This window comes from Convolutriloba macropyga, chromosome 4 (genome assembly GCF_964194025.1).
Source record: "Convolutriloba macropyga chromosome 4, txConMacr16.3, whole genome shotgun sequence".
NCBI classification, from domain to species: Eukaryota; Metazoa; Xenacoelomorpha; order Acoela; family Convolutidae; genus Convolutriloba; species Convolutriloba macropyga.
The window spans coordinates 58,665,329-58,685,093 of NC_134471.1; the positions used below are offsets into that span (position 1 = coordinate 58,665,329).

Genomic DNA, 19,765 nt, shown 5'->3' on the forward strand with positions numbered 1-19,765 from the left:
AGTATAAAAGTTGCTTGCACGTGCTTTTTCACTATCAAAGGAAAAAAGCTGGAATAAAGAGGAAAACTAAAGAACAGCGGAAAAATTTATACAAAACACAATTTTAGCATATAGCACGCCACAACAATTTGCTGTTCGATTTATTAATATTTATAGGTAGCTTTGAATGCAATTCTAGTGCAGATTTTTGATTTTGTTCACGCATTAAACAATTTTGCTCTTAATCGCAGACTTTTTGAAAGAGGAAAAAGTTTTCATAAATTGATTTTACTTTGCTCGATAATTCGTTTTGAAAAAATATTTTATCATTTTTAAAAGTTGCACAAACTTTTCGTATTTTTCTTCACAACAGCTTAGTACGCTTAAAATTGACGTTTAGAAACAATAAGATTTATTTCTTTTATTTCTTATCAATTGTTGAATATGACTCAGAAATTGGCTGAAAAAAAATTGAACCGAAAGGTGTAATTCAGTTTGCATTGTTCTTTGACGTCAAATAATTACCAAAGTATAAAGCAACTATTAAATTCAGCTTGAAAAGCGTTTTTCTTATAAACAAAGTTGCTTGTTTTTAAAATCAATGACTAGTACGTTGCTTTACATTGAGTGCCTTAGCTTTAATTATTTTGAACGTATAGTTTAGCTTGCCTTTTTTAGTCTTACTTTGATAATATTCTCATTAAATTTCATTAAAAATTATAATTAGTATGACATAGTAAGCTGGCTTTTATCAGTGCCAAGGAGCTATGGTTTTATTATACAGCTGATCTTGTTTTCTTCCTCTCGACTATTTCAATTTATCTGAGACTACAAAATACAATTTCAGTAAAAAAATAATTTTTAGCTTTATTGAATTACTGTGTGCAGAATGGGTTGCGCGCCCTCAAGTGATAAACCTAATCGGGTATCACCCGAAGAACCCAAAACAGACAGAAAACTGTCAACACAGTTCACAAAAATCGAGAAGACCAAAACAAAAATTGTAAGTACAAGTCCCAGTTTTAGACTCATTCTAATACAAGTGTTCACCGTTGACTGCAAGGATTCATTTCATTTTGGTCCCAAAACACAGTTTCCAAACTTTTACGCAATCTAGTTGATAACTTCTTGAAGAGCTTGGGACATTAATGATTGTGATGGATAAAAGTCATATGCGACACTGCTCGAAATAAGTGAAAGGATTTCGACATAAGTCAATGGTCATGTTCATGGTCAGACAAATTGAACTGCTTTCAAGAGTCAAAAAGAGACCTACTTCCCGGGTCGAGGTTTGGTGGTGAATTTTGGTAAAAAATGCGGTGAAATGCGGGGAAAAAATAATTTTCACCACGTATTTCTTACATCTTTTTGCGGTGAATGCGGTGAATCGCGGTGAATTATTCTTTTTCCCCGCTTGATGCGATTAATTATTTTTTTCACCGCATCTAGCGGTGAAAAAAAATAATTCACCGCTTGAGAGAAAGCCGTGAAAAAAAATAATTCATCGCATTAAGCGGTGAAAAAAAATAATTCACCGCTTGAGAGAAAGCCGTGAAAAAAAATAATTCATCGCATTAAGCGGTGAAAAAAAATAATTAACCGCCACCGAGAACGCGGTGAAAAAAAAATAATTCACCGCGATTCACCGCATTCACCGCAAAAAGATGTAAGAAATGAGCGGTGAAAATTATTTTTTTTCACCGCATTTCACCGCATTTCTTACGAAAATTCACCGCATTCACCGCATTTCTTACGAAAATTTACCCAAAAACCTCGACCCGGGTTACATCGTAGTGTGAATAAGAAATAAACGCTAGTTTTGAACTTCGCAAATATTTTGCGTAGAAATCTAGTTCGGGTAGAAATATCCGCAGGGCAGTCCGATCTACTAGAAGATTAATCTGCAAATAGTACATTTCATTGATTAATGGTGCTCGAATTTTCACTGTCTTCCACATCCATCTTTTAAATTCAGAAAAACAAGTGTGTGTCAATAACAGTTACAGTAATCAAAACTAGTTCAAATAATTCTCATAGTCGGTTATAACCGTCACATTTAGTCAGCGATACCTGTATTTGAGCAAACGCTGACAACTGTGACAAAATATTGTCATTGCTGTACACTCCCACTAAAGTTGTCCACAGTTAGATTTTTCCACGATGGTTAACTACGTGACAATTAGAGGGAAATGAAAGAGAGCCTAAATTGGGATTAATTTCAAAAACGACCCTCGTAAATCTCCTATCAATACGACAATTAGGAATTTTGCAGCTACCTCTATGACAACTTAAACCAACAAAAACGCTTCTGAATTGATGCACTAAATAAATTCAAGCACAAAAAAATTGAAGCTTATTCAAGAGTTGAAATCTCAAAATCGGGTAGAATGATTTCAGTTACTGCAAATACAAATAACAAAGTTTAATATTTTATGTCATTGCTGTGAGCGTCTGAAGTACAATTTTTCAACGCGAAAATCAGTAGGAAACTGAAGTAAACAAAGAAGAACACATTACACGTTGTATTGTCAATGTTGTTCGTAAAAATCATAAGGAGCCTCAAACATACTAAAGATATTGTTTGCAAAATTATATCTGTGCTGTTTTCACATCAAAATATAGGAATGATAAGAGCATACTATAAAAAAATTTACCACCTAACCACTGTGCTTAAGATCTGGCGGACTCTATTTTAATAAATCAAAACTTTCTTTTTCTAGAATGAATATCTTACCAGTTTTTAACAGAAAGATTGTTATATCGTACGGAAACTGAGCGTGATATGTAATTTTAGGTGTCGGTATTTGAAAAATTTGTGTTTTTGAAAAATTAACAAATGTTCCCTAGTTGATTGAAATCGTTATTAAATCCCACCGGGTCGAGATGTCAGAGCATTTTCAGGAGTGGCTTCTCCTTGAATTGTGCTGAATGTGCGAGAGTCGTGTGGCAAATACATTGAGTTGACAAATTTTAGGATAGGCAATTTTATGAAAATTCATTGCTTTTCAGCTCATATCGTACATGATGTTTATCCAACTAAAGTTCACTTCCTAATTTAAAAAAAAAATTGGCAATTTTTAAGGAAATTTTTGTTGGAATTGCAGAGCATTTATAACAATTTCATTGCTTTCCATATAACTCGATGATCAAATTATTGAGATGACAAATTTTTGCAAATAATGACTTCAGCTTCTAAACGCTAATTTTTAAATCAGGCTCAACCCAAAATTTTGAGTTTTTTTCCGTGCGTACGGCATTTCAATATTCAACATTGAATGTGACTACAAATGTCTAAATTTTGTTTTGTAATAGGTAGGAAAACAAACTATCAACTTAAATTAAACTTATGAAATTAGGTTTTGGTTAAGTTAGATGTTCAATTTTTTAGTTTGAACACAAACTGGAATGCTTTTTCTGCCTTTTAAAAAAATTATTTCCGCTGTCGATTTTCTTTGCAGATTGTTTTCAGTTTCCTCTTTATTTTGTTTTATTTTGTTCATTGCGTTTTTAGAACCTTTTGTTATTTAAATGACCTAAATGTTTGACAAAAAAATACTGAGTCTGCAATCGTTCTGCATAGAAAGCAGTCCATCCTTAACAAGTTCTCTCTTGAGAAGTTAAATTGCCACAAAATTAATTAAGCTGTGAAAATGCACCTCGAATTTTTTCCCTTATCCAACCGAAAACGGATCGCTCTATCTGAAAGTTCCTTAGAATTTGTCAGCCATTAAGAGGGGAGGAGCAAGCACTTGAAAGTCTGATGAAAACTTGCTCTCTCGCCCAATGCGGAGTCCAGAAGACGTTACGATATGATATTTCAATTAAAACTATGGAAGTCATCACAGAGCCAGCAAGTCAATTTTTGTGATAATTGATTTTCAAGAAAAAAAATGAACATAACTGGACATCAAATCTAAATAATGTTTCGGTATCATTGATTTCTCTATCCCAATTGCCTCCTGTAATTGAGCTATCTGTCTTGCGTAACCAAGTTGATTAAGGTAAAAAAAGTCACCAAGATCACCAACCCGGGCCGAGGTGTCACCACCATTCAATGCAAAATTATGTAAGATAAGCGGTGAATGCGGAAAATTGAGTAAGATAAGTGTTACGCACTGATTTTTAATAATGTTCCTCGTGGTTTTATTGAGGTTTATATTAGATGTAATTGACTTGAATAATTGGCATTTTACAAGGACTTATTTTGGTGTCTCACAGTGCGATTTTTAGCGGATATAATTTGAATAAAATTAGCTAGTAATAGCCTTTTATTGAGCGGTTCAGATGCGTGATATATCCACTAGTTTGCCTTGCATTTCAGTGTTAAGTTAGTCGCTATTTCTTCTGTAACTAAGTTTATCAAACTTGGAGGTTTCAAGAGAATTTCCAGTTCAATCTTTAATTATTTTTAGCAAGAATTGTTTAATAATTTTAACAAGAGGTTTCTCAAGTTTTATCAAGTTTTATAAGATGATAGGCAACTGATTGTCAGGCTGGTTCTCCGGTGTTCTGCTGATAGTGGGTTCCGCAGGACTGTGCCTTCAGTTGTATTGGTCCTTCGCAAATATTTACTGATTTACAAGTTGGGCAATTTCCGGCTTTTGTACGTCTCTTGGTGTTTGTTCAGTACATATACAATTCCGTGTTAGCACCTACTTTATCAGAATAATTACTTCACCAAGTACATAATCTCTCATGAAGATATTTACTGATTATGTGAATTTATCATCAAGAAACTCAAAAAGTAAATATTGAGGCTTTTAGGCACTTGAAGTGTTTGCTAGTAAAACTGTCAATCTGCGGTTGTTTTTCATAAACATAAACAAATTAGGGGTTACAGGCCTAGATGGAAATACTGGCTATATATGGCCTTGAAACTAACTGAATATGAACTAAATTATAGCACTTATTTATGGGTATTTTAAAGGAAAATCATCACGTAACTATGAGGGACGAAATAGGGGCGTGACACTACCCGACTTTATGAAAATTTTCCATGAAAATTTTGAGAAGGAACTGGGTTTTTACAGTTTTTTCTATAAAACATATAATCTGCACGAGTATGAGAATATAAACATATTTTTGTTGGAGCCACCCAATTTATGTTTTCTTAGAAAAGTGTTAGGAACGAAAGCATTTAATTTAAAGACAATTAATGAAGTTAGGAGAAACAAAGTTTAAGTTGAGACAATTGAGATAGAGATTAAAGTGAGGAAAGTTAAGACAAGATTAAGAGCTTTGAAGGAACATTAAAGATGTGAAAGTGCGCTAATTTCAGAGTAAAGAGTGGGAACATAATTTAAAGTTAAGGTTAAGAGAATAACGGGAATTAGCACTGGAAATAATCATGGTTATTTCTTTGAATAATGGCTCTAAACTTTGAGAAGGAGGTGAAGTAGGATACTGGTTGAATGGATGGTTTAAAGCACTGGTTAATTTCTGGAAGTGAACAGTTATTTTGAGTATATAAAGCACTGATTAGTTAAGCTTATTGAGTGAAGGAGTACTTAATTTGTTATAAGAATAATACTTGTCAAACTTATATAAGACTTTCAAGAACTCAAAGCATACTTTCCTCTCGGGGTTGAGCTTGGTTGTCCAGTTCGTCGTCTGTATTGAATCTGTCAAGAGTGTTCATTGATAATGTTGAGGTTGCTGGCATTGAGTTTCGTCTTTGTCGCTTGAGAGTTCCAAGTTCTTCTGGAGAAATGACTGTTGGCGGTTGCTTGAGTTGTTTGGCGAGAGTAGTAATTACGTCTGCTTTCAGATGTTTAGGTACGGAAACTACTGGATTAAGCGGTACATTGGTTCCGCTAAGCTTCATGAAATTTGGCACCATTCGTCGTACAAAGGCTACTTTATGGTATAAGAACATGAAGAGAATATGTAGGGCTAGATTTCCGATAAAGACTATGATTGTTAGCGAGAGAGAAAGTTTGATTGGAACGTAGGATTCAAGTTTGTCGATCAGTGCTGGTTTAAATGACTTCTTTTCGGTGGTAATTGGCTTTGCTACAGCATCTATTGACTCTGTTGATAACTTTCTATTCGAGTAAATAAATTCGGTTTTAACTTTCTTCAATAAATCGAGGTTGGCTTCAGTACTGGAATCATATTTAGGAAGGTCGTTTATGTTAGGTACTGAGTCAATTAAGTGTGCAAGTGGATCTGGTAATTTTACATTAATTCTCGTTGCTGGAAGGTACTGACAGCTTTGTAAATCAGCTCGGATTTTAATGTGGTCACTGAACATTGTATGTCCACATTTTAATGTGACTAAACAGATGTTACAACCTTTATGAGGAACATTGATGTGTCGGCCATTTTCATCCGGACCAATCTCACTAAGGGTATAATCACTTGAAGCTGATGTTAGGAGCCAAATTCCGTATCCAAGGTTCTGTGCTCGTTCTGGGTTGGGTAATACAACCTTATCTGTATCACATACTTTCAATGCTGAGATTGTGTGGTGAAACTTGAGGGTTGCTAGACACGATGAGAATCCAATGTGGGTTTCCATTGTCTCATGACGGATTCGGTATCGTGGCGATTCAAGACAGTTGTCATACTGAGCTTTCGTCAGTACTGTAGTTTCCATCTGTCCTTCCGAGATTGCTAAGTATTCTCCCTCTATTACATATCTTAAGGCGTCTACGGAGTCCTTCTGAGGCATAGGGATTTTTATTGCACGATAAACTTCCAACACTGTCTGGCTAGAGGCTAGGGGAATGGCTAGTGTCAGTAAAAGTCCGTCTTCAACTGTCGAAATCTCTTGTACTAATTTCGCATCGTAGTACGAAAGTATGTCAGTCATGGGTATTGCCAAGGTTAGACGATCTGGGGCGTTCTTTTGGCTATCATGGACTGCATCAAGGATCTTTATCAAAGATTTACGAGGTACTAATGAGATTGGAAGACGTTTGTCAAGTAAAGTAGGAATTGCATTTATAACATTAATTCGAAAGGAATATAAGGCTGCTCTGTAACTTTTGATATCTGCATAAAGGGTAAGAAGTAATGATGCTGCTGTGTCAAAGTTAAAGTTCAATTGTTGCTGTGATAATTGAATTTCCATACAGGAGGCTAGTGCGTTCAGATTGTGATCTATAATTGCAAACTGTTCCTCTACTAGTTTCCAGTTTCTGTTCTGGTTTTCTTGCATTTCGTTTTGAACTTTGTAAAACTTTGCAAGTTCGTCAGCAACTAGGAAAAATTTCTCATCGGTTTGTGCTCCGATTTCCATGACATAGTCGTTGAGGCTATGGAAACTGTTAGCTAATCGATCGATATTTTCAGCGTTTTGAGACGTTCGCTGACAAGATCCGAAAATTCCTGTGATTCCACCGCATCGTCCGCTGCTCCTTGCTATTCCTGGACCGAAAAGTCCAATTCCAGCGACTGCGGCTGCAATTGCAAGCGGAGCGGCTGATTTTTGTCGATTGTGAGGGTCTTCTTCGACTCTGGTATTGAGTTTTTCAGTCTCGTTGCGTAATTTAAGGACTTCAATTTCGGCTTCTATTGTTAGGATCTTTTCTAAATTAGGATCTTTCCTTCCTTATGGAAGATGATTCCTTTATCCAGAGCTGCTGCTGTGTTAATCGGAGTCACAAAAGTGGGGCCGAAAAGTACGAGATTTAACACAATTGTAAGTAACATTTTCGTATTTCAATAATATCAACTATGTTTCAGGACAATCTTCTACTGATGTGGCTCTTCTGAGTGTTTCAACTGGTTCTCTTTGGTCTTCCGGTGTTTTTTTGTTCATTTATTTACTGTACTCAGGCTTCTAATTCTGGTTTTCTCAATATGGCACTTGTTTATGTGATGTTTGTTCATTTCAGGTGTACTTTATTTTGTGATCATGTGTGTTGATGTGTATGTTTATTGATATTACTACTAAATATGGCGTTTAAACATGTTGAAGTGTGGTTATTTGGTTGAATGATGGGTGTGTGATAATGGGGATAGTGGTTGGGGTGGTCGAATTTTGCAGTCTTTACATGTTTTTTCGAGTTTTTCAGATTATTTGTTGTCAGTATGTGCTTTAATATTACTGTCGGCCCGAATAATATCACTCTGGGGTGCTGCGGCAACGGGACCAGGTATGTATCAAGGAACTGGGTTCACTGGTCTCGTTTGCGGCACCCAGAGTGTAATATCAATAATAGTACAGCAGTAGTTAATAGCTTAGAAGATGGAGGAGATGGATTGGACTGGGACTCAATATTATTATTAGTATTCATAATATTATTCTTATTATTCGGGATTGTTGGGATGTGGAGAAGGAGGAGGAGAGGAAGATGTGTGGGAAGAAGGAGGGAGAGGGAAGAGATTGAAGATCAGGAAGATGAGGGAGGAGTTGAGTTGGAGGAGACGGCAGTTTAACTAGTTATTTTTATTTATTTATTTAACTTATTAACTGACTTGTAGTTGTATATGTTTAGTTGTAGTTTGATGTAATATATCCTAATATACTGACTAAAATACTTGGTGCTACTAATATTTAATAAGGTGCTACTAATATCATAGTAATTAGTATATATCAAAACTTGTTTTGTTGGGAAGAATTGAGGACATAGTAAGGGGAGAAACAGGCAGAATTAGTGAGGCGTAGTGAATAATTAAATGTTAGTGAAGGGTGTAAGTGTGTGTTCAGAGTGATAATGTGTGTTTTACGTCATGTGTTGTTAACTATTAGCGGTCATTATAGCAATGAGTATTTTAACTGTTGTTGTGCCAAATTAATCGAATTTTAGTGCTATTTTGAGGTAGTTTATATATTTTGATAGCATTTATTCAGTTTGGATGATGCTGAGCGGTACTTGACTCGTTCTACTAGGACAAGGGGTCAGGCCGGTCAGAGTACTAGTGGTGGTGGTACCGTGGCTGAAGATAGCGCCGATGAGAAATGACTAGTGTCGGTGCAATTGTATTCATCATGTATTTTAATGTCATTTATAAGTGAGTTTTTACGTGTTATTTGGCAATTGTAGCTTTGATAGTTAGTTTTTACAGTTGGAACTAGGAACTGTGGTGTGTGTGAGCATGTGGTAACATTTTCATTGCGGTGTGTGTATTTAAAATGACATATTGATGAAGGTGAAATTCTGGTGACATAACGACTTTTTTGATTTTTGAGCATTAACTTTAATTTACTTGTAAATTATTGATCATGGACTGGTTCTAATGGTTCTAGATGCTTATTCTGGTTGTTAGCAGCACTTGTGTGTAATTTGAACTGGTTTAGAAGAGTATTTGGTACTAATTTTTACATGTAAATTCTTCGTAATTTTGGTCATTTTTCCGCATCAGGGCTAGTGTGGCAAATATGTGAATTTTTCAATTTTTATTGAACTTTGGGCAAATTTTTTGGCTTGGCCCACTCAGTAGACATCGGTGGGGAATAACTATGCAATAAATTCAGGTTTTTGGACACTTTTTGGTCAACTTTTTTACTGATGTCTGAAAAAACGAAAAATGCGAAAAATTGAGGGCTCCAGCGTCACTCAATTTTTAAATTGCTCCAATCGGGCTCAAAATTGGTATGTCGCTTCAGTGGCTTAAAAAACCCTGCAGCGCAAAAATTTGGCGCAATTTAAGCCTTTTTCGCAAAGTTATGATTGTTTTTGTGATCTGAACCTGGCTATTTTTGAATCTTGAAATTTCGGTCTGAATAAGTCGTCACTGTTCATACATTATCGGTATTGAATGGTTAAAATGGTACTGTCTGTGCTTGGTACTAATGTATATTAGTGAATTATAGGGTTTGAAGCTATTTATCGGGTCACAACATTGATTTTTGCGTCCAAAATGCTAATTTTCAGGCATGATTTTTCCACTAATTGAGCTTCTTCGAGACATGTGTCGGTCTGGTGATTCTCTAGTGGCCTAAATCAGGTGCTAACTGTTAGTGCTGATATCTATGGTTATCAGAGGTAGCATTTTGGTAGGTTGGGAGTTGTTTAACTGAGGTTTTATGCCAGATTTTCTGTGAAATTTACTGATTTTTTACTTGTGATGCGTCATGTTTTGTGCATAAGTTGACATGGGTTGAAGATGATTAATTTTTGGCGGTAATTGTGGTTCATGATAGTGAGTACTATGTACTATGTTGGTGGCAGCTTTTGGTGTGGTTTAATGCATGATTTGACTATAATATGTTGAGTTTTTCACTTTAGAATTTCGGACCAAATTTTGTGAAATATGTGCAATTTTCGATTTTTTCACTTTTTTCAACATTTATGAATTTCTATGCAATTTTATTGGTTGATTAGGCTTGGACAACTACTAGGGAGACTGAATATTGAATATGGGCTCATAATTCGGCTATTTGATACTATTTTTATAGTCTAATTTTGGCTCTGTTTTGACAAATTTGAGAAGAGTTTGGTAGGCTTCAGTTTTTTACTATTATTTCAACATTTTACTTAAAATTTTTCAAAACTTTTAATATGGGCGTGTACAGCTTGAGCATGCGGACGTTTTAAGCTAATAGTATCAGATTTTTGATCAATATTTCGGATTTTATGAACATGTTCGTAAATTTTCAAAAAGTCTCCAAAATTGAGGGGCCCAGCGTCACTCAATTTTTAAAATGCTTCGATTGAGCTCAAATTTGGTGAATCGCTTTATCGGCTCAAAAAACCCTGCAGCGCAAAAATTTGGGCGGTTGCAACTTTTTTTTCACGAGTTATAACGTTTTTGCTGCAGTGAACCTGGGTTTTTTGGAAAGGCCCAGTTAGGGGATAGGTTATTGGCTATGAGGCTAAGCAAACTTGTTCAAAATGATTGATATTGCTATGGTTGGACTGCTCATGAGTAGCGCTAACTGAATTAACAATAAAATTGGGCATATTCAGGTATTAAGATGCATTTTTGATCACTTTTTCTGGAAATTACACTTAAATTTTTGTGATTTTTGTTATTTTGGCAGTGTTTTCTCAGCTTGTATTGGCACTAGGGGGCTGGGAGTGCATATTCTGAGAGTTATAGATGTGGGCGTGCTGATGGTATGGTTAATTGCTGTCAGGAGTGAATAATATTGACTCTAGCTGGAAATAACTGAATTTTTCCTGACAAAATTGTGGCGTTTTGAGAGCTTATTTGGGTTTAAGTCTTCAGGGTTGATACTGGGACGAGCAGGGACTGGTTTTTATGGTACTGCGAGGCTAGTGGTGGGTTGCACTAGGGTTGTAGGGGGTATAGGTGGCTTCAAGCGGGTCATGTGGGAAATTAAATGACAAAATTTTTGAAGCAGTGAATTGAAGCAGAAGCGCAATTTTCGTTTTTTCATCATTTTTCAACATATACTTGGATATATTGGGTTTTAACGGTTGTTTGAGGTTTTACCATGTGGGTGGCAGCTGGGGGTAGCTGCTGGAGACATTTGGGACAGTTTTTGGCATATTTTTGGGGTATAATTTACACTACATTTTAATCAATTTTAGCACACTTTGGTAGGGTTCGGTATTTTTGTCATAACTCAACTTTTATTGAGTTTTGACAAGATTTTTGGGTACTGGGATGTCAAGCGTGAGCAGTAGGATGATATAGGGCTATAAAATGGGTCAATTGGAGGTTTTTTGTGGGAGTTATGATTGAATTCGAACGGATTCGAAAAGTGTCAAAAATTGAGGGCTCCAGCGTCACTCAATTTTTAAAGTTCTCCAAATCGCTGCAAAATTTGTATGTCAGTTTTTCGGCTTGAAAAATGCTGCAGCGCAAAAATTTGGGGTGATCGGGGCATTTTTTTACAATTTTATGACTATTTTTCTGAAGTGAACCTAGGATTTTTGGAAAGGTCAATTTTAGGCTAAGTTTATGATACTTAGAACGGGTCGGATGGGGTCAATAATAGCTGGAATCGCTTCTACTGGATGAGGAATTTTCAGAACAATAGGTTAATCCAGGTTCAGTCAAATAGTTCTGGAGATATAACAAAATAACTAGGATTTGAGGTCAAAATTTTTCGAATTTTTGGCGATTTTTGGACTTTAGGGCTAAGTTGCTCAGGCTTGTTGGGCTTTTGGGGCAAATGAAGGGTACTGCTAGACTGTACTGGGTCTGTACATGCTAATGGATATAGATGGTTATGGGTAGAGGGTCGAAGACTTGACATATAAGCTCAAAAATGATGTTAAAATCCATTTTATCATAGCCACTGGCGAGTTTTGGAAGACTTAAGTGTGAAATGCCTGCATCTATTACTAATTCTCTCAGTTCATAGAGACTTGCTAATACGGATTCATATGTGGGTTTGTGGTAGTATCTAAATTTGGTAACTAAACTGAAGATATAACGTTCAGAAATGGGGTCGAAGTAAACTAAAACTGAGCCAATATCAGGTGGATATTTGAGTCTAATTGCACTTGGGGCTGCTGGGTACCAGCTTTTGACTTGTCGGGCTAATCCCTTTGCCATTGCAAGGTCTGCTGATATACAGTGTGCAAAAGAGTATGGTGAATATAAGATATCTGTTGGAGAACTTAGATATGTTGCATTTATTTCTTGACTAAAATAGTTTAAATTTTGATTAGATGAGCCTGGTGAAGATTTTTTCGATTGAGATCTAGTTACTGGTTTGTTTGTTGAACTGCTGGGCTTTGTCCCTGAATATTTTGCTATACTTGCTCTAACTTGGTCTAGTTTTGTCTCTCTACTTGGCGTATTTGACTGTTGTGCTGCTTGTGCTGATGCATTTATTGCTTCACGTTTTTCTTCTTGTTCCAGTCTGCCACGTGCGTTTTTTGGTCTAGGACTGCCTGATCTTCTAACTTGGTTGGTTAGGTAAGGGTTTGTTCTATCTTCATCGTGTAACCATATTTGTCTAGTTATTCTAAATCCTTGGACATTTTTCTTCTGTTGGTATTTTGGTGATTTGAAAGCACATTTTTCTGGTTGTCGTTTAGGGTGATAAGGTCGGGCTCTTAGTTTTCTATCAGTTAATGCAAATTGTTCTTCACGTGTTTCTGGAGGCGAGTCACTATCGAACGGTTCTATTGACGGGCGAGGCTGTTGAGTTGGTGGGAACATTTCATCATCTGATGAAGATGATACGAGAGGAACACGAACTTCTGGTTCTTGATGTCTAATTTCGTCAGCAATTAACGGATTAACTGGTATTCGGACAATTTGTTCTGCGTCCAGGTTTAGGTGAGCTAAATTTTTGTCTGAACTGCTTATTTCCTTAAATAAGTTTGGAATTGCTTCATCTGAGCTTGAGGAATCAATTACTGGAAGATTAACTGGGGCAGTTCGTGGTCTAACTGCTGGTGCTACTACCCTTGGTGGGGCCGGTGGTGCTGCTGGAGGTGCTGCTACTGCTGGTCTTGCTAATGGTCCACCTAGGGGAACATTTATGGTCACTCTGACTGGATCTTGTTTCACTTTCTTGGATTGTTGTATCTCTGTTTCTTGCTCATTGATTAATTCTGGGATATGTTTATCAAATAGGTCAGGTTCCATGTGTTGTCTTCTCGACGGATCAGGTTGAAAGTTTACAGGATCGATGACTTCAAGATCTTCAGGAGTTTCATTTGGTTTAATTGGCTTCAATCTGATGCGATGAACACATTGGGTGTAGTTCGTATTTACTTTTCGAATGATATAATTAGAATCAGTAAGGACTTTTTCTACTTTATATAGCGGTAGCCATCTCTGAATTTGGGAAGCTATTACTGTTGATTGCTCTAATAGCTTAGGATTTAAAAGTAAACAGAATGATTTTTCTGGAATTGGTTTTGCTGATGCTTTTTGATCATAATACTTCTTGTACTTCAAGTATGCGGTCGTCAGTTTTTCTTTGTTTTCTCCAAACTTTTGCATCATGGCGTCTTGCAGTTCATTTACAAAGTCAGAGTTTACTGCTACTGCATCCATTACTTTTCTGGAGAACCGTATGTCAAGGGGTTTTATGGGTTCTCTGCCATGGAATAAAGTTGAAGGACAACAATTTGTCGCTGAATGATATGAAGTATTATGAATAAAGGTCGCAAGAGGAACATATTTATGCCAGTTTTTCCATTGTTCTTCTGTATTAAGTTTCAGAATTCGTTTCAGTGGTCCGTGAGATCGTTCTACTGCTCCAATAGTTTGAGGGTGCTTTAGTGAGGCATGTTTTAACTTTACTTCTAGTAAACTTGCTAATTCTGACATTAATTCAGAAGTAAAGTTAGTTCCTAAGTCACTAAGTATTGTTTGAGGAATGTAGCTGTGTTGGAAGAATACCTTTACTAGTTTTCGGGCTACTGTGTCGGCATATCCATTTGTTAATGGAACTGCGAATAGGTACTTTGTGAAGACATCTATTGCACTCAAAACATACTTATACTGCGATGACTTTAGGGGGCCTACTAAATCAATTTGTAGCATATCTCCTGGATATGATTGTAGAGAACTGACTGGTTATAACTTTGGTGTAATATGGCTTTTTGGTACTCTGTTCAATTGGAGACAAGTAAGGCAGTTTTTGATGAAGCTAATGAAATGTTCAGTGAAGCCTGGATAATAAAATCGCTTTCTAAATTCCTGAATTGTTGCTTTGATGCCTACGTGACCTGCTGTTTGTGAAATATGGAGCCTATATATAGTCTCTTTCCACAAATGCTTAGGTACACAGAATTGTTTATGAAGTACTTTTCCAGTATCATCATAAAAATTCCGGTATAAGACATTCCCTTCAAGAGTTAATCTGTTGAAGTGTTTGTGGTACTTTTTTAAATTGGTTGAGGCATACTTTAAATCTGGTTGTTGATTATTTTGTTGTATCCAGCTTATTACTGTTCTAATGTCTGTGTCTTTTTGCTGCTCCTCTGCTAAATTGAGGCTAATTAGGTTGTCTGTAAGGTCTGGGAACTCATCTAATGGATTTGGGTACTCAATTGAATTAATTTCTTGTTTTCTTTTAAGTTTAAATAGCCCTTGAATTTCTCTGATTGGTGAAATATTTTGTTGTTTTTTATAATGTTCGTAAACTCCGAGTTTTTTAAGGACTTCTAGTTCAGCGTTGTTAGCTTCGTCATCAAAATTGTCAATATCAAATAATACGTTCAATTCAACATCAGGATTTTGTGCTTCTGTATCAATTTCTATTTCTCTGACTGGAATTCTATCTGTTAATTTTAAAGATATTGTTGCTGTTTTGTCGTTCTCCATTCGAGAGAGGAAATCTGCAGCGTAATTAGCGCGTCCAGGAATGTGAGCAATTACTATGTTAAATGCGAGTATTCTGTCTAAACAATTCCAGAGTGATGGTGGTATTACTTTTGACTGGAAGAATTGTGTGAGGCTTTTGTTGTCAGTGAGTATAATTACTTGTTTGCTTGATCCCCAAATGTAGTGTGAAAAGTAGTCCAGCGCGTAGTACAAAGCTAGGAACTCTTTGTAGTATATTGAGAACTTTAATTGTGTGGCATTAAACAAATGCGATCCAAACGAAACGGGAGCGTATGTTTTCTTTTCTTTCTTTCCAGTTTCATTTACGTAGTCTTCCACCATTAGTACAAAACCTGCACCGTGGTAACTAGCGTCACAAAGAATTACATACTGTAGCCCTGGTTTTGGCAATCGCAAAGTTACATTCGTTGCTTCCATTAGATCCTTCTTTATTACTTCTAATGCTTTTACATGTTCTTCTGTGGTTTCTATTACTGCATCCTTCATCAGGAGCTTGTAAAAGGATATTAGTTTCTCACCTAGATTAGGTATGTAATTACGGAAGAATTGCGTGAAGCCAATTAGTCGTTTTACTTGCTTTGTTGTTTTCGGCATTTTAAATTTATCAAGAAATTTCGGTATTTTTGATTTTTCTGGTGATATTCCTTCTGCACTGATGTTATTTCCAAGGAATTTCATCGTATCTGTTACTATTTCACACTTTTCGGGCGACAGTTTCAGTCCGGATTGACGTATACATGTAAAGATTTCTCGTAAAGAGGGTACCAATTGTTCAAAGTTTGTTACTGCATTTCCAATATCATCCATAAACTGGGTACAATTTCCTGAAGCTAAGCATGGGTCCAAGTAATGTCTAATAAAGGAACTGAATCCTGTTACTGACTTATTCAATCCTTGTGCAAGACATTTATAATCATAAGTTCTCGAAGCAAAGTTAAATGCTAGCAGTTGCACTGATACATCGTCTGCCATTTGCACGCAATGATATGCTTGAGAACAATCAAGTTTTGTGAACAATTTTTTTCCGGCAAAGTAGTTTATTGCATCACTCATGTTCGAAATTGGGAAATTTGTATTCACATAATCGTTTTCAACAAATGATTGACTTTTCTCAAGTCAATTAATAGTCTAAGTCTTCCTGAATTTTTCCGTTGAGCTACTATATCTTGATTGAGACAAAGTTGTTATCAGTCCGTAGTAATGCATTAATGCTAGTTGTACTTGTAACTCATTTCTCAAATGGACAGGCGTTGGGGGTCCTTGTTCATAAATTGGTATGCTTCTTTCTGGAGTTAACTTTATTTTTAAATCTGTATTATATCCAACGTCAAATCTGTGTTTCGCAAAGATATCACTGAATTCAACTAGTAGTTCACCTACTACTGCTTTTTGTTCATCATTGAGGGCTGATTTTTCCCACGGAAACTTGCCCATAAATGTTATTTTATCCTGATGATTACCCTTTGGATCTAATTTCTCCATTTCTTGCAGTTTTAGCAGTTGCTCATAGATATCTCTCTGCAAGGGCGACAAATATGTCGGATCTGGGCACCTTTCAGGCGTTGGGAACCACAATTTTTCATATTCTGGGGCCGGCTTTGCTGGTTGGGCCTTTCTTTTTGGCGTATCTGTGACTTGAATTAATTGATTTATTTCTGTTAAATAATTTTCACTCATTTTTGCTATATTTATTAATTGAGGATCTATTTCTAACAACTTTTCAGCTTGATCAGACGTTAAGAATGAGAATTTGGCTATTTCTTCGCCTTTATTTATGGTAATTGGATGGTCAGTAATGTTCAAGACATAGATATAAAGGATATTATTTTCAGCAACTTTACTTAAAGAGGACGTTAATATTACTTCGCTGTCTTTTTCAAAGATTTCATTTGGAATTATTACCCCACAAAGGTCAGTGAAAGATTCTAGTTTATCGTAAAGCTTGCATTCTAATATTGCTTGTTGATTTGGCTGCAAGACTTGCTTTTTCTGTGTATAAACTCCGAATTTTTTACGTTTTACAACTCTTCTGGGTTGCTTTTCTGGCTTTATTTCATTTATTTGCAGAGTTTGATCAGGGAATTTAATGTAACTTTGTCCTGGGCAGATGCTAACTTTATGTTTAACAAAGAATGGGTTGCCTAATATTACAGGAGTTGTGACAATTAAAACAAGGAAATCTTCTGTAAATGTTTGTGTGCCCAATTTAAATGTAACTTCAATTGCTTTGTCAATTTTAACCATATTTCCGTTTGCCATTTTAACTTTATCTAGATCTGGCTTTTCTATTTCTGTTATTGAATTGATATTTGTGTTAATTAGTTCCTTGTAAAACTCACGACTTATCACATTTGCAAATGCTCCTGTATCGATTAGTGCGCGTCTTTCTAATTCTCTATTAAATTTAACTTTAACATAGGACAATGTTCTGCCTAAAAGTGGAACAATGCTGAATAATTGCTGAACATGTGGTGTTGGCTTTGGTGCGGATTGAGGTACTTGTGTTGGGAGTTGCACAGAATTATTAACTTTACTTTTATTATTATTACTTTTGCGTTTTCTACGCTTTTTGTTACTTTTGTTATAAACTGGCTCTATTATTTATCTAAACTAGGACTAGACGTGCTTTCGTTATAATAGTTAACTGAGTTTTTATTTTTTTTGTTTTGTTTTTTTAAGTTGGGTGGCTTTATTAGTTTTTTTGTTGATTAAATGGGAAATTCATACCTCTCATATTTCTATTTTGAGAGTTACTTGCACGATTAAACTGATTTGATTGTTGAGTGCTATATCGGTTGTGTACTGGTGCTGGACTATCATAAACTATACCCTGTCTAAGAAGGTTTTGAGGGGTATTTTTTGTTGGAAACTGACAAACAGGTCTTTTAACATAAGATGGGTGAATAAATGGGGGACTATCTGAAGGTTCGGTCCAATAATTCCGAGTTTGTGGCTGTTCATTATAATAAAACGCTCTAGGGGTATTAAATTGTGGTCTAAACTCTCGGTAATTATTAACACGGGGGGCGTACTGTTGCTGGGGCCGATAATTTGGCTGAAATTGGCGATAACTAGACTGATATTGGGGATAATTTGGTCGATAATTTTGGTTTTGGGGGCGGAAATTTTGTCTATAACTTTGTTTATAAACTTGCTGTGGATAATGTGGTGTAAAAATATTAACTGGGTCTTGTTCTGGTGGCTCATTTTTAGGTGCTCTTCTCTGCTCAAGTTTTTGCTCAAGTTCTTTTTGATTATTTGAAATAGTGGTTATTGCTTTCAACATTTTATCAGTGTTTGTTTCCGTTATTTCATTAAATCCGTCGTCAAAATAGGGGCGTGACAATAAGCGGTGAATGCGGTGAAATTACATAAATCAGGCGGTGAATGCGGTGAAAAAAACTTTATCTCCTGGTAGCGGTGAAATTACATAATTTCACCGCTGAATTTAGTGTTGAACTTACATAATTTCATCGCTTTGAAAAAACTTGTCCAAATTATGTAAGATATGCATTGAGTGCGATGAAATTACACAAATGCACCGCTTAACTTAGTGGTGAAATAACAAAAATTCACCGCTTAGAAAACGCTTTGGATTATCTTTTGTTCAACGAAGTTAAGATAAAGTTATTAAAAGACGCACGGAAAATTTACCCACGAAACTTTTTTAAGCGGTGAATCTATGTAATTTCACCACTAGAGTAAGCGATGAACTTACATAAATTCACCGCCCTCACCACATTTCATCGCTAAAATTTGCAATTTCACCGCTTATCTTAGAAAAGCTCAACTCGTAAGTTTTTCATAAAAGAGAGTGAATTTGATTTAAATTCAAAACAAATATGCGAGAATTTAGTGAGAAGTCGCGCAATGGAAGAACAAGTGGAGAGAGGTTCGAAACCGTGCACGGAAAAAAACTTGTAGAAAGCGCTGAAATGTTGTGAATTTTTGTAAGTTCACCGCTTACTCTAGCGGTGAAATTACATAATTTCACCGCATTCACAGCATTTGACCGCAAAATTATGTACGAAATTTGTGGTGAAAAAACCAAATTTTCACCGCTTATCTTGCATATTTTTCCGATTTTTTCTCGACCCGGGAAAGCTGGCGCGACTACTATTTCAGATGCTGGATATGCTTTATTGGCTTCAGTTCTTAACTTTACTAAGAAATTTTTTACAGTGTCTGTTTTTGGATTGAACTTTTGGTTTTCTAACTTTATAATTCTGATCTCTCTCAAGTCATCCTGCGTGAATCTATTTCTTAGAGCTGTTATACTGTCTTCGAAAACTAGTCTGGTAGCCTCTGGTAGGGTTAAGAAGTATCGTAAAGCGTCTCCTTTTAAATGTAATTGCAGAAAGTTCGCTTGTTGTGCGTTTGCGATTGCTGCAACTCCGATTGCACCTGTTATTAGTTGTTCAAACTCGTTAAAATTGTCCGTTTCGGATCCAGAAAAAGGCGTGATGTTGATTTGCGCGTGTGCCATTTTGCTTTTTACCCGATTAGATTATATACTTTTCGTTCAATCAGTCTTACTTTTGTTCTAAAGTATTAAATAGCACACTTAACTTAACTTAATGGAGAGATTAAGGGGATTTAAGAGATGAAAACA

General features: G+C 35.9%; 1 protein-coding gene across 1 annotated transcript in view; it reads left to right on the forward strand.

Annotated features, from left to right (window-relative positions):
• The first annotated feature begins 466 nt into the window (after positions 1–466).
• LOC142337789 (uncharacterized) overlaps positions 467–19,765 on the forward strand; it is an 80,253-nt gene continuing 60,954 nt past the window's right edge. Inside the window, exon 1 of the mRNA XM_075387307.1 lies at positions 467–982. Within this exon, the coding sequence (XP_075243422.1) occupies positions 869–982 (114 nt within the window). The 5' untranslated portion in view covers positions 467–868. The remainder of the gene's footprint in view (positions 983–19,765) is intronic.